The sequence below is a fragment of the Natator depressus genome, chromosome 15 (genome assembly GCF_965152275.1).
Source record: "Natator depressus isolate rNatDep1 chromosome 15, rNatDep2.hap1, whole genome shotgun sequence".
NCBI lineage: Eukaryota > Metazoa > Chordata > Testudines > Cheloniidae > Natator > Natator depressus.
Genome location: NC_134248.1, coordinates 25,792,713 through 25,815,153, shown reverse-complemented (window position 1 = coordinate 25,815,153; position 22,441 = coordinate 25,792,713). Strand labels below are relative to the sequence as shown.

The 22,441-nt window shown below is 44.0% G+C and overlaps 1 protein-coding gene across 5 annotated transcripts in view; it reads left to right on the top strand.

Annotated features, from left to right (window-relative positions):
• The window catches only part of KDM2B (lysine demethylase 2B), a 167,201-nt gene that overhangs the window by 65,542 nt on the left and 79,218 nt on the right, over window positions 1-22,441 (top strand). For all 5 annotated transcript variants that reach the window (XM_074973158.1, XM_074973156.1, XM_074973159.1 and 2 more), the window contains 2 exons: window positions 573-666; window positions 1,679-1,832. In XM_074973158.1, coding sequence (XP_074829259.1) covers window positions 573-666; window positions 1,679-1,832 — 248 coding nt within the window. The remainder of the gene's footprint in view (window positions 1-572; window positions 667-1,678; window positions 1,833-22,441) is intronic.

Sequence of the window (22,441 nt, the reverse complement as noted above, 5' to 3'; positions counted from 1 at the left end):
GCAGACTGATACCTTCAATTATTCTGCACAGATATGTTTGGAAATGGGAATGAAAACAGTTTATTTGCCAAATGAAGCTTCCATCGCTCTGTCCCCTGCAAAAGTTGCAGTGATAGTAGTTAGGTAATTGATGTCCAATGGGATTTATATCCAGATGAGATTTTTCAAAACTTTGTTCTTTGAATCAATCAACACACAACTTTTGGTGAAGGTTATGGCTCTTAGTAATGGAGGAGATCACACCTGGAATAGAGAATGGCGTGGTGATTATTTTTGACCAACTTAAGTTTAACATTTCCCAAGCCTTTTATAACTGATAGCTTTCTCTCCAGACAACTGAATAACATACAGAATTATAGGCGTATTTTTCCCAACAGAAGTCCAATTATAGTCCTGTTTTTGTCCTATTAATATGACTAAATGAGGTGTCTGTAGAGATATAACAGCTTCACTGGCTTGAGAGCTCTACGTATGCAGCTACACTGCAAATTAATAAATAAGCAGTGTTGTTTTCAGACTGCTCATTGTAACTCTTGATTTGTGTATTCCCCCCACCCCAATGTGCTTTTCAGGTACTGTTTGATGAGTGTGAAAGGATGCTTCACTGATTTTCACATTGATTTTGGTGGCACTTCAGTGTGGTATCACGTTTTCCGAGGAGGGAAGGTAAGTGGACTTGACAGTATAACATCTTTATTTTTGGGGATTTCTTGTGAGGCCTGTTCTGCTCTTTTTTTGTTTGTTTGTTTGTTTGTTTTACTTTTGCTTGTAAGTGATTAAACTGTAAATCGCTTGGCTTGGCTTGGCTGATGAACATGGAGTTTTGCTAAACAGGGGAGACAGCCCTTCAGTCTGTGAAACAAGTACATTGAATACTCCAGGGCACCAAAATATCAGAAAAGTTTGACATGAAAAAGCTTATTTTATGCTTCTGGGTACTGGAAGTGTCGTGTAGCATGTAACTGGCCATATACCACAGCTGCATCCATGTGTTCAGATCACATCTCCTTAGGTTGCCAGAATCTCTGAGCCTCTTCTTAGTTTTCAGGATCCTTTAAGCATGTGCATGCATATGTACAGGCACACCCACTCATTCAAAAACAGAAGTACTTGAATGTGCAGCATAGAATCATAGACTCTCAGGGTTGGAAGGGACCTCAGGAGGTCATCTAGTCCAACCCCCTGCTCAAAGCAGGACCAATATAGCACAGATAGCTATATCCGCATTCTTCTAGGTATACTGGTTTAGATATAACTAGTCTTTTCTGAGATTTCGGTGGAGATAGGTACTATGTGGATTGAAGTAAGTGCAGCAAATAGAACATCTCTGTGCTCCAGATATTGTTCATGTACATATCTAACTGAGCTGAAAGTAATATTCTATTACAAGGTTGTGTGGTATATTAAGCACTTAGTGGACTCCAGTTTACAGAGATGATGTTTTGTAGAAGCAGTATGACAATTGTGAGTAATCTTGCTGCTTCCATCATGTATACCAGTTACTGCTATAATCTGCTAGGGACCTCTGTGTACAGTACATGGAAAATTTATACTTTATGTTGAAAATACATGTGCTTATGTGTATTCACATCATTGGCACCCTTTAACTTTGCTGAAAATGCTAGCTCTTTATTTTCATTGCTTGTTTGTAAGAGTTAAACTTTTGTTTTATTTTTAGATCTTCTGGCTGATTCCGCCTACTCTGCAGAATCTAGAACTTTATGAAGAATGGGTTCTGTCGGGAAAGCAAAGTGATATCTTTCTGGGAGACAGGGTGGAACTATGCCAAAGAATTGAGTTGAAACAAGGCTATACGTTTTTTATTCCTTCAGGTAACTGTTAATAACTGTGACTATTGTCGGAATCATTAGAATCATTATGTTTATTAACAGTTCCTATCCGTAATATAAAAACATCTCATCTAAGCCTCCTTTTGGTTCTTCTGTTGGCCATCTCAGCAGGAAGGCTAGGGATTGAATGACTCAATCCCGTAGAGATGGTCCCAGAAGGACATGCATGAAGCACATTGGTGAGGAAGTGTGTTGTACCTGGTCTATGGATAAAAAGAGGGCTTTGGTGTGCAGCACTGTCAATCCAGCATTCTCATCAGCACTGAATTTACTGTAAATATCTGTTAAAAAAAAAAAAAAGTCACAATTAATTATTTTTGTCTGCCTGTTTGGAAAAATACATATTTCTTCTTGTTGTGAGATATAACTGTGCTCTTAAATATCTCCTGCATCCAGTCTATGATCTTTTCCAGGCAGGTTTCACTTGCAGTTTAATAATCCTCAACCAGCCTCTCAGTCTCTGAGCCAGAACTCAGAGATGGGGTGTGATTCCTTGAGACACATTGTAGTTGGGATTCTCTCACTCGGGAAGGGCAGGCAGTATCTGCACCACTGCCCTCCTTCATGGGTTGTGTCTGGGAAGAGTAGCTTTAATCCCTTCAGGAGTCCAGTCAATGGAGGTTGTGCTGAATCTACACATCTTCCAAGTTGCATGGCCACACTGCCTCCTTGAACACACAGCCCATCTGGGGGCTTCAGTGCCTGGCTCAGGGCCCCTTGGCACAGCAGAGGTGGTGGGTGTTTTTCTGCTGATGGGGAAGCTTTACCCCTGACTTATGCCAGCGGAATTGGGTTAGCCAAAGGCTGAATCAGGCCAGTGGTGTTCCTCATATTAGAGTATGTCATGCTTTCTTCTCTTTGGCTGTAGTGTGGCTGAGTTTGTTTACAATGGCATAACAAAGCTACCTGCCTGTAGCAGATCTCACAAGGTAAATAATGGCAGCTGTCCTACTTGATGGCAATGGAAGTTGCTTTGGAAACAGGATCAGGTTTAAATCATGGAGACATGAACAGTGCAGGGACTTCAATAGACAGTCAGGGGATCTTTCTTGTTAAGAGGGAGCTGTGTTTGTGTCAGCTGTGAAGGCTTTGCTGCTTTGGTAACAATTTGGCAAGGATTGTAGACTAATGTGACAGGCAAAATGACTGTGGGTGTGGGGTAATGAATCCATTAAAGGAATTAGGTCTTCCTTTGAAGTGGGTCAGAATGTGATATTACTGTTTGAATTGAATGTTTTAATGTGCCTATGCTGTTTGCATTGATCCTGTTAGTGCCTTTACGACTTATCTTCACTCCCTCCTGGACAACCTCCTACTAATAAGTCTTCTTGTGTGTTAGTTTAGTGATACTCAGCAGATGAAATGAAGCAAATTGTGTCCTCCTACTGGGAGCTTAAATAAGGAACAATGTAATATGGTGGTTGAAGAGGGAGGAATCCAAATATATATATTTAATATAGTTATTGATTTCCTGAGAAAGGCCAATGTGCAGAAATTCTCATACCTCAACCATTTCAGGCTCCATGCTGTTTATAAAAGGATGTCCCAAAACTCTTATGAATAATTACCCCAGAGCAGCAAGCATGAACTCCACAAAGTTTTTACAGTGAGAATGTTTGTGTTGGAAAGTTTATCCGCAAATTCCTTATTTCATTTATGCTGAGGGGATGGATTAGTTGAGGAAGAGACTATTTTTAGGTTTCTATTACATACTGAAAGGCCCTATCAAAAAAGACACAGGGATGGTCTAGTCAATTGAGCACAGCCCTGGAGACCAGGAACTTTTTGTGCACTTATCCTGGCTGTGACACTGACTGTTTCCTGTGGCTTTGGTCAGATCCTCTAACCTCTTTGCTTTCGTTTCATATCATGTGGTTATGAGCATTAATTAGTTAATGTTTGTAATGCACTTCGTAAGAACTAAGTATGTATGTATGTATTTATAGATAGTGTTCCTGTTGTCATACCTGGTGCCTATTAAACAACCGTGTGTAATTCAGAATTGGTATAGATGAAACCCACCCAGCCTGTATTTATTCATGAGACAAGTGCTCTCTGGTTACAAATACAAACTAAGAATATGTAAAATAAACCGATTCATCTTGCACGGTTTCCTAATAATTCCCAATCTTGGACAGATTGTGGATGGAGGAAATTCTACAGCTAAGGGCCCTCCCCTAAGAATGCCATGCTTCCCACTCTTGGAGTTTAGCCTTACAATAAGTAGAGTATACAGGTGGAATGCAGCAGCTGTGATAGAGCATATGAGGAGAGTCTGTCCCAGGCCACTTATGGCTTTAGAGATGATAACAAACACCTGAATTGCACCTGGAAACAGGCCAAGAGCTAGTAGCGCACTGTGTTATGTGTTTGTATTGGCCTGCTCCACTTGAGAAGCAGGAGGACACATTTTGCACTAGGTGAATCTTCCAAGTGTTCTTTGAGGGTAGTTCTAAGACGGTGGTTCTCAAACTTTTGTACTGGTGACCCCTTTCACACAGGAAGCTCTGAGTGCGACCGCCCCCCAATAAATTAAAAACACTTTTTAATATATTTAACACCATTATCAATGCTGGAGGCAAAGCGGGGTTTGGGGTGGAGGCTGACAGCTCATGACCCCCCATGTAATAACCTCATGACCCCCTGAGGGGTCCTGACCCCCAGTTTGAGAACTCCTCTTCTAAGAGCACATTATGTATCCCAGTCTGAAGATGACAAAGGCATGGAAGGCTATAGTGAGGTGTGCATCAGAGATTCCTGGATGATAAAAGGCCCTTCTGGCCTCTGATAATCAGCAATGGATCACATAAAACCCTGAGACTGTAAATGACTTGGACAAGGATGGTGGTAACCCTTACTGGAGGGAGTAGTTAGAATCCTCATCAGTGTTTCAAGGTATTTTTCTGTGCCCAGCATTACCATCTTAATCTTTTCTGGATTGGGTTTAAATCGTGTGGCTTTCATCCAGGGCCCGAACTCAGCAAAGCACAGAAAGACTGCAGGATCATGGCTATGATAATGAGGAGGAACTGAGCTAAGTATCATCAACATGCTGGTGTCAGTGTAGCCAAGACATGTCTCAGTTTCCCTTAGCAGACTCACATACACATTTAGGATATGTCTGCAGTGCAGCTGGGAGGTGTAATTCCCAACCCAGGTAGGTGTACATACGGTAGCTCTGCTCGAGTTAGCACCTAAAAAAGTAGTTTGGCTGCAGCAGCACAGAGGGTGGCATGAGCTAGTCACGTGACTACGTCCTCAAGGGTCGTGTGGGATTGTACTTGGTTCGCTAGCCAAGCTGCTGCCTGTGCTGCCACAACCACAATGTTCATTTCAGCCTCTAGCTGTAGCAGAGCTAAAGCATGTACATCTGCTCCTGCTGAGAATTACGTCTCCCTGCTGCTGTGTAGACCTACCCGAAATGGGAGGGGACAACAGGACTGTCTCCTGTGGGACCCTGTACATGAAAGTCCTTGAGGAGAATTAACAGTGCCTCTCACAGCCATCTAGGACCTTCCCAAAGAAATGGGTGGAGTCATTATAAAATGGTCCCAGTCCACCTCTGCCAGTTCCCACTGGTGAGTTGGTGACACTTCATGATCAACAGTATCAGCATATGTCTACACTACAAAAAAAAAAAACCCCCACCCTGACTTGGGCTTGAGCTACAGGGCTAAAATAGTGTAGATGTTTCTGCTCGCACTGGAGCCTGGGCCCTGAGACCCATCCCCCTCACTGGTTTCAGAGCCTGGGCTCCAGCCCAAGCGGGAATCTCTGCACTGCTGTTTTTAGCTCCATAGTCAGAGATCCATGAGCCCAAATCAGTTGATCCAGGCTCTGAAACTCGCTGCTGTGGGGCTTTATTTTTTTACCCAGAGCTGTAAGACCTAATAAAATTAGTAAGGAACCTGGCCTCTTTCTATTAATCAAATGGAGATAATCAGTCCACTGTCAGTATTTAACAGATAATAATAACCAAAGAAATAGTGCAGTCTCTGAGGTCCCAGGTCTAAAGCTAGATTGATAGGGTTCCAGGACAGTAGAGAAATCTAGGTGAAGCTGGAGTTGGTTTGTCAATAGCCTTGCCCCAAAACGGAAGGTTCAAGATTGGTGTGACTGCCACCATCAAGAGATGGTTTCTTCTGTAGAGGCCTAGCCACCACTTGCTTTAGAATGGTAGGCAACTTGCCCTAATGGAAGAAGGCAGTAGTAATTTCCATTAATAATGGTCCTAGTGTCACCCCAAATTGGCTTTTAGTAGCTATAAGGGACAGTGTTCTGTCTTGCATGTGGCTAAGGGGCCAGCACACCCTGAACCTCCATCAGCTAGATTGGATGAAATTTAGCCAGGTAGAGGGCATGTTTGGTGGTTCTTGCATTGATATTGAGTCCACAAACTGATACCTATCTGATTGATCTTATCTTTAAAGTAATGGGAAATTCTTCATAACAAGAGAGAGTTCATTCTGTTTCCATTTGGAGGCAATCACAAGGCTGCTCACCACACTGAACATTTTTGCTGCTCTAAACTTGACAAAGATTACATGGGGGAGGAAAAGCCTTAAGATGATGATGATGATGCCTCTCAGCCTGCATCATAGCCATGAAATAGAAAAAAATTCTCTCTGTCACAATCAGATCAAGAGCTTGTCTAGCAGTATTTGTGCTCTAGATTCCTTCTCTGTTGCATGCCTGTGTACTAAGGCAACATGCAAGGGCAGTGTGTGGGCAGTGGATGTTTGGAGTCCATTACAGTGATGGTCATGGACAAAAGATTATAGCTTGCCCCTAGGACACTGATGCACTGGGCCAGTGGTTGAACAGCATTATCAGAGAGCTCTGTGAATCAAGAGACTACTTTAGCCACTTCTTCTTCTCTGGCCTCTCTTATATATGGATTACTTCCCTACAGTCCATTTGAAATACTCTCCCCCACTCAAAAAAAGTAGTAGTAATCAGATGATGTTACCCCACCTTTCAGTCTCTTCAGTGACTCCCCTTTGACCACTACCTCAAATTTAAACTTTTTGTCCTTCCCTTTAGTGCCCTGAAACCACCTCCCCTCCCCATTGGCCTTCATCCAGTGTCTTGTTTCTCACCTTGTCTCCTGCTACCCTTCCTCTCCACCTACAAATCCAGCTTTGGAGCCCCATTCATCTTCTTCACCCTTTCTCCTTCTCTCCATGCTTTTTTTCCTCAGTCACCCCTTATACGTGGAATGCCATCCCCATTCTTGGTCTCCAAGCCACCACCCTTCACTACTCTCCGTACTCAACGTACTTTTAAAAACTCACTATCTCGAAGTTACTCACAAAAAGTGAGTTATGTTAACATAATAAATAAAACGAAAAACTCATCCAATTTCTAGTCCACTTCCTCCTCTGGATGTCCAAGCATGTCCCATCTTTTCTGTGTCTGTCACTTAAATTGTAGGTGATTTGACCATGCCAAAGGCATGATAATACTACACCTTCCCTCATATATTCCTGCAGTCATAGTAATGATATAGAAGCTTGGATTGTGTTGGTTCACTCTTCTTCCTAGATTATTTGCAAGGCCTTCATTTTTCTGGGGTCACATTTTCAAAAAGTGACCTCCATTTGCGCATCTCCTTGTGCCTGCGCAGACGTAGTGCATCAAATATGTATGTATTAGTGTTTGCATGCACAGAGTTGCACAGGTACGGGTGGAAGCCCCTTATGAAAATCTGGCTCATGATATTTTCTCACTGGCTTCTGTCAGAGTTGTGAAAATTAAAGGGGATGAAGCTACTAGAAGTGTTGGGGCTATGGCCTCTGCAGAGGTGGACTGAAAACAGCCTTTGAATTACTTAGTATCAGAGGGGTAGCCGTGTTAGTCTGGATCTGTAAAAGTGGCAAAGAGTCCTGTGTCACCTTATAGACTAACAGGTGTATTGGAGCATAAGCTTTCGTGGGTAAATACCCATTTTGTCGGATGCATTACTTGGTATTACTGGTTACCGGAATGTGGATGAAATAGCAAAAGCAAAATGCGTAGATTTTCTTTTCGCCCTTTGGATAGGGCTTTCACGGACTTCAGTCAGGGTCACCCGTGAGCACTGTAGACAGGATTTGGCTCTGAATTTGACACTCGCTGTTTTGTCTCTAATTGCAGGGAGAATCTAGTACAATTCAAGGGCTCAGCCTAAAGAGAATTTGCGTATGCTCTTTCAGATGGTAAGCTTTCCATGTTCGTAGTTTTAATTTGAATACACAGAACAAATGAACAAGCTGCAGTCTGTGATCTGGAAATTTAGTGAGAGAGCTTTGAGAGAGAGCGAGTTCTTTAGTAGCCAAACCATCTTGGGTTCTCATTTTATCAGTTCTTATAGCAAAGGAGTGATGAGCTGGGCCATTAGTTGGATGGGAGACCACCAAGGAAAGAACAGGAAATTTTGTTGCTGACTCGCTAAACAAAACTCTCCTCCTGAATTCATAGCCCAGCATAGTATTAGGAGGTTATTGTGCTACTGGAGGTGCCATTTTTTGTGTGAGACATAAAATCCCAAAATTTGACCGTATATTCATATTGCCATTAAAGATCCCATGGAATTTTTACAATAATAGGGTTGTCAGCTTTGAAGTCCTGTCAAAAATCCAAACTGGATAATATGCTTTTAACTGGATATGACATTCTTCTTCACTTCCTTTCTTAACTTGTTTAGTGTTGCTGTATGGTGTTAAACAACAAGCACATCTCATCCCAGAACTGACAACATTCTGTTGGTGGGAAATAGTGATTTCCTTTATGTATAGTTTGTAAAACGCTTTGGGATCTTTTAGAAGGAAAGACCCTATGTGACTGTAGAATATTATTATAATCGCTGGAATTTTTGGATAGAAGTGAGACTCTTACAAAGTATGTGCAGTGTTCTGTGTTGCTCCAGAGCATTCTTGTTTTCAATCAAACACAGCAGTTATGACGTTCCCTCTGATGAGGCTCTTATTGGGTGAGAAAATGGATGGAATGGGAAGATAGAATCATAGAAATGTAGAGCTGGAGGAGACCTCAAGAGGTCAGGTAGTCCATCCCCCCTGCACTGAGGATATATGCAGGGGCCTTGGGTGTGATTCACAAAGGTTCAGGGTACATTAAGTACGACAACAGTGATGTCTGATGTGGATGGGATTCTATTTATTATTAGAACATGGACCCTAGATCATGGCTCTGTTGGCTAAGCCAGGCTGTATGTGAGAACTTTAATGGATAGTGTTTATACCAAGGGCAGCAGTAATTGCACATTAAAAGTATGACTGTTAAAATGCTTTTAATTGAGTTGCTCTATGGATGCATAGCCATGCTGCAGATTTTGATTTTCCAAGACTTTGCTGGTTGGGATTTTATACTCCAAAACTGAAACCAGGGGTGACTCAGATCTAGATCTCATTATATCTGTAATGGGGTGACTACCTCCAAAGTGCCCCCTCGTGGCATGGGGTAACCCTGCAGCATCCCTGCCTCAGTTTCCCTTTGCTCAGGGCTCCTCAATTTCACAAAAGCTTTCTTGTAACCTGTATCACCCTTACTTGGGCTGGTTTAATATCACAAACAGTTCCAAAATAAAGTCCTCAAAGTCCAAACCATGTATTTTAAGGTTTATCTACACCTCTACCCCGATATAACATGGTCCTCGGGAGATAAAAAATCTCATCACGTTATAGGTGAGACCGCGTTATATCGAACTTGCTTTGGCCCCCCCTCCCGTTCCTTGTTCTCTGACCGCCCCCTCCAGAGCCCCGTCCCTAATCACCCCCAGGACCCCACCCGCTACCCAACCCCCCTGCTCCCTGTCCCCTGACTGCCCTGACCCTTATCCACACACCTCGCCACCTGAAAGGCACTCACCAGCAGCGGCGGGAAGCAGAGCAATGTGGCCCCAGCCTGCTGCACTCTGCCACCTCCCAACTGGCGGCGGGAAGCGGAGCGCTGCGGCTGGGAGGTGGCGGAGTGAAGTGGGCTGGGGCCGCATTGCTCCGCTTCCCGCTGCTGGTGAATGCAGGGAGGTTGGGGAAGGGTCCTGCATTCACCTGCGGTGGGAAGCAGAGCACTGTGGCTGGGAGCTGGCGGAGTGGAGCGGGCTGCGGCCGGGCTGCTCCGCTTCCGCCACTGCCGGTGAGTGCGGGGGGGGATCCCTTCCCCCAAGCCCCCTCCCCTGAGTGACACGGCTGGGGCTGGGGTGAGGGACGCGGAGCGGGCTGCTCCCGCCCCCACCCTCGGCCACTCTGGGACTGCGGGGCCCCCAGAAGTGCCCCCCCCAGCTCCTGCCTCCCAGGCCCTCGGGGGGAGTCCCTGACCACCCCCAAGACCCTCTGCCCCTTATCCAACCCCTCGGGCCCGGCCTGGCATCCTTAACATGCTGCTCAGGGCAGTGTGTCAGAGCTTTACCGTGTTGTATGCGAACCTGTTATATCGGGGTAGAGGTGTATTTGCCCTTCATCAAGCCACTCCCAGGCCTTTCTGTCTGGAGTCTTCCCTGCCTTGGTAGACCACTCACAGCCATACTTAAGTGGAATCTCTTTCCCCCTGCTATTTCAGGGTCCTCTGCAGGAGCCATCTAACTCTCTGCAACCCTCTCATCCCACTCTTAGGCCTTTCTGCCTAGGGTCTCTCCCCAGGCCTCCTCTTTATTTACCCCAGAGACCTAATTGGGCCACACGATCCATTGGTCACATGACCTTCATTTTCCCTATCTGAGGAGGATAGTTGTCTGTGTCACAAGTGCGGCTGACAAGGGCCAACCACTCTGTGGCAATGTGTAAACCTCAAAAATGCAAGGGTTGCAAAGGAAAGGGTTACTGATAGATGGTTCTGGTTTTGGCCCAGCTATTTTTATAACCATCAGTGTTATGTTCAGTTCTAAATTCTTAGCAGCTTCTTGTTCATAATGGATGGTGGTTGGTGGTCTAGGGGCCTGGGTTCTGTTCCCAGATTGTCCATGGACTCGCTGGAGATCTTAGGCAAGTTACGTAGCTTCTTTTGTGCCTTTATTTCTCCAGCTGAGGGGGGGGCTCTGAGGTTCAATTAATATTTGTAAGGGGCTTTGAGATCTTCTGGATGGTCTTGAAGGACAATATACATCCGATGAAGTGAGCTGTAGCTCACGAAAGCTTATGCTCAAATAAATTGGTTAGTCTCTAAGGTGCCACAAGTACTCCTTTTCTTTTTGCGAATACAGACTAACACGGCTGCTACTCTGAAACCAATATATTAGTGGTTAACTGTTCAATTTGCTGAAGGCAGAGTTTAAATGATAGGTTTCAGAGTAACAGCCGTGTTAGTCTGTATTCGCAAAAAGAAAAGGAGTACTTGTGGCACCTTAGAGACTAACCAATTTATCTGAGCATGAGCTTTCGTGAGCTACAGCTCTCTTCATCGGATGCATCCGATGAAGTGAGCTGTAGCTCACGAAAGCTCATGCTCCAATAAATTGGTTAGTCTCTAAGGTGCCACAAGTACTCCTTTTCTTTTTAGTTTAAATGATGTAAGGCTTACAGTTTCTAAACTACCTGTGATGTTATTGGGGACAAAGTTTTTTTTTTTTTTACTTGTCAAACATAAGGAAGAGTCATTGCAGGTATTTTGGGCTATGGGGCACTATCATGACCTAACCACTCCTCTCTCTTGGGATAAGAGATATCAGGAAGGTGGGACATCCTGGTGTAATTCCCATTGGTTGATTATCTCACTAGGCAGTTAGCCCTTTTGGCCTTTATTTTTGAGACATATTTATGAGAGATTTTCTACCCAAAGTTCTGCAGAACTATAGGAAAAGAACAGTATATTTTCATTACAATATAGCAAACATTTGTTCAGTTGCTAAAGGAAACAGATGCATCAGTGCTCTGGCTTGGAGTCTGTAGTCTACTCCTTAGCTTTATAAATTAAATGCCCTTTTTTATTATTCTCAGATGGCTCATTAAAGATACAGTAGGAATTTGCAAGCCCCCACAATCTAGTAACAAGCTTGGAATGTTTAATAATGCCTGTTTTATAGAACTTCAGAAGATAATGAGATTCTATCTTTTTTTAACCATTCAGAAAGGCCTTTGTTGTTAATTTTACCTTCCAGGTTTACCTGAGGTGATAACAGCTAAATAATCGAGTGTATGGTAGGAGCAATAGAATGATCTGTAATTGTGAACTAGAAGAGGTTAGCTCTGAACCTCCTGACTAAAATGCCATCCCTGTATTGACTGTGGACTCTATAAAGGAGGGAGTGTTGGGGAAAAAGCAAGTGTTCATTAATCCCCAAGAACTGAAATAATAAAGATCAACTTTAGGAACACTCAACCTGAGTGGGCTTTTCTCTTGTTGTTGCTTGATAATTGGGGCTACAAAAGGTGAACAAACTGTTTGTACTTTTTAATTCCAACCTCTTCTCTTTGTTGCTGGTGAAAGGTGCTGGGTTTATAGCCCTGGAGTCTGAAGTCCTTTGCCTACAGAAAAGAATGGCACAAGTAGTGGCAGTGTAGGATTTCCCTGCTGTACCCTGACAATTTGCCTCAGCTCTGAGCTATAGGAACTGTCTCCAGAGGAATTAGAGGGTAGATCAAGTTCCATTTTCATTCAGATCTTCATCCCTTTTCTGAGACTACCAACGCCTGGTGGTGCTTTTTCAATTTCTGTCCATTAGAAATTAGACTGAATCTCATCAAATAGCTATCAAATTGTACCACTACCAACAGGGGCCAGGTTGGAATGGATGACCTACAGGGAAAAGAGTTTCATCCATTACCAGTCCCTGGACCCCTGCAGTCTTTCACACAAACAAATCTAATTTCAGTCTCAGGTAATAGTAGGTGGTTTTGTTTTCATTTTTCAACCAAAAATGTGCTATTTCCCCTGCTTTTGATTTTTCAGTCCTTAATCCCTTTGTTCTAATTTTAGTCTCATGCTATTTTAGCATCAAAGATGGAATGAACTTTGCTAAGTTTTTTTGGTGTACTTTGCTTTTATGAGATTATTACTGAGGGGCAGATAATATCTCACAACCAGCAATAACCCATGAAAGATTCATGCTTGTGCAGTAATATCAGGGCTTATGTCCTCTGTAGGCTCTAAGGGGGAAAATTGATTACAGACATACTTAAGGGATGTCTTTTGCAGCGTGCATAGCAGTATTTACAGGGCAAAAAATTCAAACATGCATGAGCTTGTCTAACATTGCATCCACTAGGGGGTGACATGATCACACCTGCAAACAGATCTGATATTCCATCCAGTAGATAGTACTGGTGACCTATCATAGCAGGACTCAGAAATAAATGTAGTGTATTATTACATACATGATGATAATGAGGAAATGCCAGTGCCTTCCGATTATGACCTCAGTTACCTTTGTAGCTCCATTTTGTTCACCTATTCAGGAAAACCCTCTTCCTTTTTAAAAACCCACTTGTGTGGATGCTGCACATTGGAATTGGGAAGCTCAGAAAGCCACTTCATGTTCTTGTTTGCAACGTATTTGTTTCGTAACTTGCTGATGTCTGAGCTGTGGGAATGAATCAAATGTAGCCGCTGAGCTTGTACGGTCCCTGAGCTTGTTTCCCCCAGTATTACAATCAGGAAATGTAAAAGGTGTTTCCTACTTACAACTTGTCTCTCTGTACTCTCCTCTTCACCCCTTCCACTCTCCTAGCACTGGCCTCATCTCTTTCCCCTACACCAAATCTGGTAAGTGTTAGTGCAGGAGACTTCACCTTGCAATTTCTAACCTTCTGGACCAAACTTCCTGTGTCATACTAACTTGTCAACTTTCCATCTTATTTCTGATCTCATCTGTAAACATCTCTTCTCTCTTGTATACACCTCCTAGTGTCGGTATCTTTCTGTTATCAACTCTGCATTCATCAAGCAGGGCTGAAGTATTTTAGGATACCGTGTGTCTGAAAGTGGTTGTACAACATTGGAGTCAGATTCTGCTGGACCCCGCATGGCTGCGCAAGGAAAAGGAGAGCACAAGCATCTTCTCCTCTTTCTTGCTTCCTCTTGCAGGTGCTGGCTTGAATCCACTGGGAGAGCATAGTCCCTGCTTCCTCTTAGGTCTCCCTGTGAGTGTTAATTGTGTAAAAGTGCTAGGAAGTCCAAAAAAAGAGCATGGACCTGGGTTTGGTCCCCTTCCTCACCAGCCAGCGGAGATAGCTGAGTGCAGAGAGAAGAAAGTACTGTGTGCTTTCCAAGAAAGGCGAAGCTGCTGCACCGGTTTGCACTGCCTGGGAGCCCACAGAAAGTTCTGGTTGACTTCCTGGTCTCCAGTGGCTGGATTGCCCCTCTGCACCCCCTGTAATGTGCCTGAAGGACATTCTGCCCCTACGGTTCTGTTGTGCTTTGTCAGCAGATCTGAGTGTAGCCTGCCCTCTGAAGTTTTTTTCTGACTTTAGTGGGTTTAATGCTGTTATTTCAATGTCTCATTACTGGGTATGAGTCTGTTAACAGCACTACTGTCATTTCTTGTTTGTTTTATTAAAAATGTGTATTTAAAGGGGCTGATTTTCAGCCTGGCCTCTGAGTTTTGGGCCCAGATATTCTGAGAGGGCCTTAGCTGGACCAGTTTTGCTTCTAACAACTACAGGCACAGATACTATAGTAAGATAAGTAACTACTTGATTTGTGGCCTTAAGCAGGGACTTAAGCATATTACCCACAAAAGTAGAGGCTTCCTCTGAAAATTGATCTTCAAATTCTCTGTTGCCCTGTTTACTGGCTCTTTCTCAGTGACAGGCTCAAAAATGGGCATTATTTACTCCCTTGTCAGTAATATTTCTGTTAAGGATTTATTGTGCCTGAGGCACTGTTCACTGGAGCATTGACCTGATGGTTAGGTAACAGCTCCAGAGGAACAGTCACTGATCACATCAGGGGCGACTACTAGTGAGTTTGGGGATCATTAACACAAGAGCCCTTAGTATCTATTGGGGCTTGTGAGGCTGAGACTGAGAGGTCTGGGGAGATATGATGAGACTAAAATCCATGGGGGAAGAAATAATGAAAGCAGTAGCAATCTCAAGTATGATTTCCCCCGAGAGAACATAATCTGAGCAACCTAGGCCACTTTTGATATTGTATGGTGGAATTAAAAAAATATATTTTAAGGTCTAACTCCTCTGTTGATATTTTTTTGCATTCTTTATAAAATGAAAGAACCAAAAGCAATAGTTTCTTTCTCTTCCTCCACCTCCACTTGCTGTTGCCTCTAAAGCCAAGTTCTTCTTTGAGTGTAGGTGTTTGTGTGCTCCAGTGTACAATTGTTGGAGAGGTTTCAGTGTAACAGCCGTGTTAGTCTGTATTCACAAAAAGAAAAGGAGTACTTGTGGCACCTTAGAGACTAACCAATTTATTTGAGCATAAGCTTTCGTGAGCTACAGCTCACTTCATCGGATGCATACTGTGGAAAATACAGAAGATGTTTGTTTTTATACACACAAATCATGAAAAAATGGGTGTTTATCACTACAAAAGGTTTTCTCTCCCCCCACCCTACTCTCCTGCTGGTAATAGCTTATCTAAAGTGATTACTCTCCTTACAATGTGTATGACTTTGATTATCAAGGATTAACAGGAGCTTACAGCTGTACCAGTGAGCCTTTTGGAACCCATGGGGTTCCCACCCTCCAGTCAAAATCTCTGCAGCCATCTCAGCCGGCTCAATCTGCTGAGCATCAGGAGCATCATTGCCACAAGCACGATAGCGTTGGTACTGAGACCAGTGCCAAGGGATCCCTCGCACAGCAGTTGCAAGTGAGCTAGGAACTGGACCAGCCCCCAGTATTGTTAGCATCCTCTTCCTCATCTCCTGATAAGGCAATTGTGGCGGAGCCTGTTTCTCCACTTCTGGACAATGTTAAGGCTCATCAGGTGCTGTTAAAGAGGATGGCTATGGCTCTTGATATTCACCTGGAGGAGGTCCAGGAAAAATCCCACAAGCTGGTGGACATTCCACTGTGCCCCAACTAGAATAGCTCTTCCAATAAATTAGGTTTTTTTAGAGCCTACCAATATCGTTTGGCAGAGCCCAGCTTTCCTGCCTCTGACTGCTAAAATGGCTGTTTAAATCTGGAGAGAAGATGCTATGTCCACTCCCACGGGTTCAAGCACGTATATAATCCCCCTCCTCTATGCTTCCTTGTAGTGGTAGCTGCCAAGGAAAAGGAAAGATGGGCTCATAGGAGCGACATGGGCACCAGGCTTCAACCCCAAAGAATAAAGAGGACAAGAAGCTAGACTTATTTGGGAGGAAGTTGTATTCCACAGGTGGATTGTGCTTCACATTGCAAACCAACAAGCTTTGCTGGGACGCTATAATTTCACCCTGTGTGATACGGTTTTGAAATTTAAAGACTTGCTTCACCTCATCTGGGAGCCTCAGTTCCTCACTTTGATAGTGGAGGACAAAATGGTTGCCAGAACAGCTCTGGTGGCATGTCTTGATGAAGCAGATTCTGCAGAGCACAGCATGGCCTCTGCCATCACAATGAGGTGCTCATTTTGGTTGGACTCTTCTGGCCTCCCTCCAGAGGTGCTAGAGCCAGTGCAGGACTTATCCTTTGAGGGGTCATTGCTCTTTTCAGAAAAGATGGACGAGACTCTGCATAGTTTCAGGATTGTAGAATGAGCCTGAAATCCCTCTGTGGAAGTGATTCTGTCTTCATCAGTGTCAGTGTTCTCAGGGATTTATTTCTTGAGCCCAAGACCTATCAAAGAAAAGGAGCAGAGGTTACAAATGGTGATCTCCACCACCACCTCCCTCTGTTTCTGCAACCACTGGTGTTTGCAGAGGCAGGCGGCTTCTTCCAACAGCTCATTTTGATAGGTAGGTCAAGAGCAGTCTACCTGTTCTGAGAGTGCCATCCTTTTCTGTTCTAATTTTTGCAAACGGTTTGTCCTATTTCTATCATGCTTGGACCCACATTACAACAGATGGGTGGAATCTAAGCACGGTGGAAGTGGGATATTCGCTTCCTTTTATTTCTACCCCAGATTTCTGTCCCCTTTTCCTTTCCCTCTTCAGGGACCTCTCTCACAAGAAAGCATTACTGCAAGAGGTACAATCGCTTGTTCTTTTAGGCGCTATAGAGGAGATCCCTTCTGTTTTCAGGAAAAAGGGGTTTTACTCCCAATACTTCCTGATCCTGAAGGCAAAAGGGGGTCTTTGGCCTATTTTAGATATAAGGCAGTTATTAAAAAAATGGAAATTCTGGATGGTCACTTTAGCTTCCCTTATTTCCTGGAGACAGGGGACAGGTATGCTGCTCTCAACTTAAAGGATGCCTACATTCATGTGGCAATTTAGCAGGGCCACAGAACATTTCTAAGTTTCACCATCTGGGGCTGCCATTATCAGTTCACAGCCCAACCTCTTTGGTTTCTCAGTTGCTCCTCTTGTATTTACAGACCATATGGTGGTGGTAGCAGCTTTCCTCTGGAGATGGGGGAGGGGGGGCTACTGTGTGTGCCCTTACCTGGATGACTGGCTGATAAGAAGTTGGTCCAGGTTGCAGGTGGTGTCCAGTGTCTGCATAATCTGGTCCACCTTCAACATGCTCAGCCTGTTAATCAAAACAGACAAGTCAGTCCTGTCTCTGATATTGAAAATAAAATTTATTGGAGTGGTCCTGGACTCCACAATGGTCAGGGCTTTGCTACCACAGATGAGGTTTCTTGCACTGCAAAGCCTCTTTCTGGACTTGAAGGCTTATCCTCTCTCCATGGTAAGACTTCTGGGACACTTGGCCGTGTGCGCTTACGTGGTCCATTACTCCAGACAGTGCTTCAGATCCCTTTAGGGCTTGGTGGCAGAGATACATTCTCCCAAGAAGGCACCATGTAGGTATGTTAGTGCACATACAAAATTGCATCTTATCTTCCCATGTTTTGGTGGTTAGACCCAACCAGTGCATGTGGGGGAGTTGTGCTAAGGTGGGGCGAACGTGCTTATCTTAGTCACAGATGCCTCGGATCTGGGATGGGGTGCTTATGTAGGACACCTGCAGACACCAAGTCTCTGGTCTCCCTAAGATCGCAGTCTGCACATAAACATCAGGGAGCTGCGGACTGTCAGTGTAGCTTGCATGGCGTTCCTTCCTTGCATCAGGATGAGGGACGTATTGATGCTGACTGACAATACAACAGCCATGTTTTATGTAAACAAGCAGGGAGGAGCCTAGTCCTCACTACTCTGTTGGGAAGCAGTCTTGCTCTGGGAGTTCTACATCGGTAACTCTATACTGCTGATGATGGCCCAGCTCCGGGGGCTCAGGATACACAGGCAGATTGCATAAAGAAGTTGTTTATCAACCATCATTAGTGGTCCCTTCACCCAGACATAGCAAGGTCCATTTTCGAGCTCTGGGGAACATCTTAAGTGGATCTGTTTGCCACAAAGGACAACAAAAAATGACACCAGTTCTGCTCCAGAGCAGGTCATAGCCCAGGTTTGCTGATGGATGCTTTTTTACTGCCATAGTCAGAGGGTCTCTGTACACTCTTCCCCTGCATAGCTCTTCTGCTCAGAGTTCTACGCAAGGCTAAACAGAACAAGGCAAATCTTATAGTGATTGCCCCAGCTTGGCCCCACGAGCAATGTTTTTCTTAGTTCTCAGATCTATCAATCAGTCCCCCATTGCTCCTGCTTCACGCAGACTTAGTTTCACAAAATCGCAGCCACCTCTTCCACCCCAACCTTAAGGTTCTTCACCAGTCGGCCTGGAGACTTCATGGATAACATTGGTGGAGGAGTCCTGCTCCAGAGAGGTGCAGGAGGTACTGCTGAATAGTAGAAAACCATCAACGAGGACAGCTTACCTCGCTAAGTGGAAAAGGTTTTCTGTCTGGTCAAGGCTGAAAGGTGTCTCCCCTGTCTTGGTTCTATTCAGCATATGCTGGACTGTTTTTGTACCTGAAACATCAAGGATTAGTGATTAGCTTAGTTAGGGTACACGTAGCAGCTATGTTGGCATTTCACCCTCCTGTGGATAAACACTTCTTTTTTTCCAATCCAATGGTTGTAAGGTTTTTAAAGGGCTTGGACAAGGTGTTCGCACACATACAGAGTCTTATTCCACCATGGAGCCTGAATTTAGTCTTAACTGTGCTGATGGATCCTCCCTTCGACCCTGTAGTGACTTGCTGTCTGTTACGCCTTTCAATGAAGGTAGCATTTTTAATAGCCATTACATTGGCCAGGAGAGTAGGGGAGTTGGAGGGCATTAGTATCACATCCTCTGTATACTTTTTTTATGTAGATAAAGTTTACCTTTGTCCCCATCCAAGGTTCCTTACAAAAGTGGTCTCCTCTTTTCATATCATCCAAGTAATTTACTTACCGACCTTCCTTCCAAAGACTCATGGTAACAAGGGAGAAGAGCTATTGCAGACTCTAGATGTTGGAAGAGCATCAGTGTTTTATCTGGAACAGACTAAACCTTTCAGATCTTCATTTCAGTTGTTATTGCATTTGTGGACAGCATGAATGGCAGCCTAATTTCTACATGGAGGATTTCAGCATGAATGTCCAGTTGTATTTGCTCATGTTACCACTTGGCTACTGTGGAGCCGTTAGATAGAATATTGGGTCATTCAATTAGAGCCCAAGTGGCCTGTGCAGCATTTCTGGCTCATGTGTATTAGACAGTTGCAAAGCAGTAACCTGGTCCGCATGTCACACGTTTACCTCGCACTATGCAGTTTCTCAACAATCCAATGATGCTAAATTTGGACAAGTGGTCTTCCAGTCCTTGTTCAAATAGATTCCAATACTGCCTCCAAATAAAATTGCTTGTGAGTCACCTACAGTAGAGTGGACATGTGCAGTCACTCGCAGAAGAAGAAATGATCACTGACCTTTCTGTAACTGCTGTTCTTTTAGATGTTTTGCACATGCAAAACACGATGCAACCTCCTTCCCATTGCTATTGGAGTAATTCCAGTAGGAAGGAACTCCGGAGGGGGGCGGGGTGTGTCTGGGTTGGCTTGACCCTTTATGCTTGTGTGATATGCACGAGACAGCAGAGGGCATGCTCAGGCTGCTCCATCGGATGCTGCTGAGGGTGAAAATTTTCTGACAACTGTGGCCTGGAGTGTGCAAACACCCACAGTGGAAGGCACATGTGCAGCGCTTCTTGAAGAACAACAGTTATGGAAAGGTTAGTAACAGTTTTTTCAGCTCAGTGAATTTTTACATTACAGTCGTAAATCTCTGACAACAGATTTTTTAAATAACCTAGAACAATTGACAGCACTATAAAATTCCTTAATAAAGCAATCAAATCCAGTATGTACAGTTCAGTGTGTTGTGATGTATTGTGAGGAGAGGAATGTTGCCTAACAAAGCCCTGGCTGGGATGATTTAGTGGGGGATGGGTCCTGCTTTGAGCAGGGGGTTGGACTAGGTGACCTCCTGAGGTCCCTTCCAACCCTGATATTCTGTGATTCTAATGGTTAGATCAGAGGACTGGGAGTCAGGACTGATGGGTTATATTCTCATCTCTGACAATGCTTCACTGTGATCTTTTTGAGCCTCAGTTTCCCTATCTATAAAATGGAAATAATTATACTACCTCATCAGAGTAGGTTGACCCTGAGTTGCCAGATACTACCCCATTCTACCCAACATGTCAGTCTCTGAGACTTGTTAGCAGCTTAATTTTTTATGCACAGTTCCAACCCTTTCCCTTATGTCATTTGAATCTTTGATCATCTGGTAAAAGCAATTAACTCCAAGCTCCATAACTTTATTTAGGATCCCTCTCTTTCTCACACCTCCATATGGCTATGGAAAGGTTTTAGATTACGTTTATATGTTTAAGTGATATATTTAATGTGATATGGTGCACTGATCTGCTTGTGAAGAGGCTTTATAGTCGTGCTGCATGTATCCACCAAAAGGCCATTGGAGGTGTCAAAATCTTCTTTACTCAGTTGTCGTTTTATAAATTTCGTGGGCACTATCAATTGCAGCTTTCATCCAAGCCAGTTTATAAGTGTTGTCCCTCTTTTCCAGGTGGGGAAAGTGAAGCACAGAGAAGTTAGGTGACTTCCCAAGTGCACACAGAGCCTGTGGGTGAACAGTGAACAGAACACAGGAGTCCTGTTTCCCAATCTGTTGCTCTGATTGCTAGGTTACCCTACTTACTCAGTAGTCTTTTATATATGCATATCCCAGACTAGGGTATTATTTCTTGTAGTAGTTGCCCTGTGAGGAAGGAAAGAAGCTAGACTGATTTGGAGTGACAAACTTCCTTGTTGATTGTGAGTGAGTCAGTGATGGAATTTACTATACCTATTGTAAGAAAGATGCAATAATAACCCAGAGTTGCCATTGCCATTGGGCACCTGTAATTTTCGCTTCATTAGATTCATCATGTGGAATTAGATTCGTAAAGTCAGAAAAATGTACCAAGAACCAGGCTTTGTGTTCCCAAAGAGGGAATTTTAACTTGAGTTTTTTCTCGGTCCCTCAACTACTGAATGCTTCTCAGTGAAAGCACTGTGAGCCAGTGTCCTGTATATATGATGGTTCAAGGGCTTCCGAAGCATAACCCAGCAGGTCTGCAAGCTCTAGCAGGGGAAATGCTTTTGTGCCTAGTGGCTGGAGAGTTCACCCTGCAGGCCCAGGTTGCATTTTCCTGCTGCCTCGCTGATCCTGAGGCGAATGAAAACCTCCCCAGCTTTAATGGGAAGCAATGCACAGTTTGGAAGAAATTGACAGCTCCTTATGCCCCTGCTTGCTGGTTTATTAATTGAAATGCTTTTGATTTAAAACAAGAATTAATGTTACAAATTCCTGGGGTCCCAGATCATTAGTAGGATCAATTCCTTTGTCACTGCTGAGATCAGAGTCTAGAGTCCTGTGTATCCCATGCGTCATCTAATCACGTGACAGGCAAACAGTGCAGAGGAAGGAATGCAGAGAAGCCAGCTGCCTGAACTGCTATGGCTTGATCTGATTGGATGGTGAGCATCCTCTCCTCCCTTTGGAGTCAATTAAAGGAACTTTCCTTGCAGGACTGGGTTGTTAGCAATCTCATCAGCTGTAGTGGGAGAAACACTAAGGACTTGCCAAGTAAAAAGATTTTCAGTTGTTTCAGAGAATTGGTAATGGGATATGGAGCTTTCACCTCTACAGGATGGCTGGTAGTGACCTGAAGTTGCTACTGTCTGATGGCTGTTTGGGGGCTTGTGTGATATAAGTTTGGTGTGTCTCAATCCATCTGTATGTCACAGATCTGCCACCACTGTTAACATGATTTGTGCCCCTGTTTGGTGATGTCAGAAGAGAGACTAAGAGCCGAATGGGCTATGGAGAGTGAACTTCCTTCTCATCTATGGGTTGTGGTTGACTCACATTGTTGCAGCAGCGTAAGGGAAGCTTGCTTAGCCTCCACCCATGTTGTAGCTGTTCTGTGGCTAAATAGAGGAATTCAGTCTCCAGAGTTGTTATACTATACACACATACAAACACTGTCTTGCTATTACAAGCCTTGAAGTGTGACCTTGAGCAAGTCATTTAATCTCTCAGTGCCTCAGTTTCTCTGTCTGTAGAATGGGACTAATAATATTTGTATTCCTCCTGG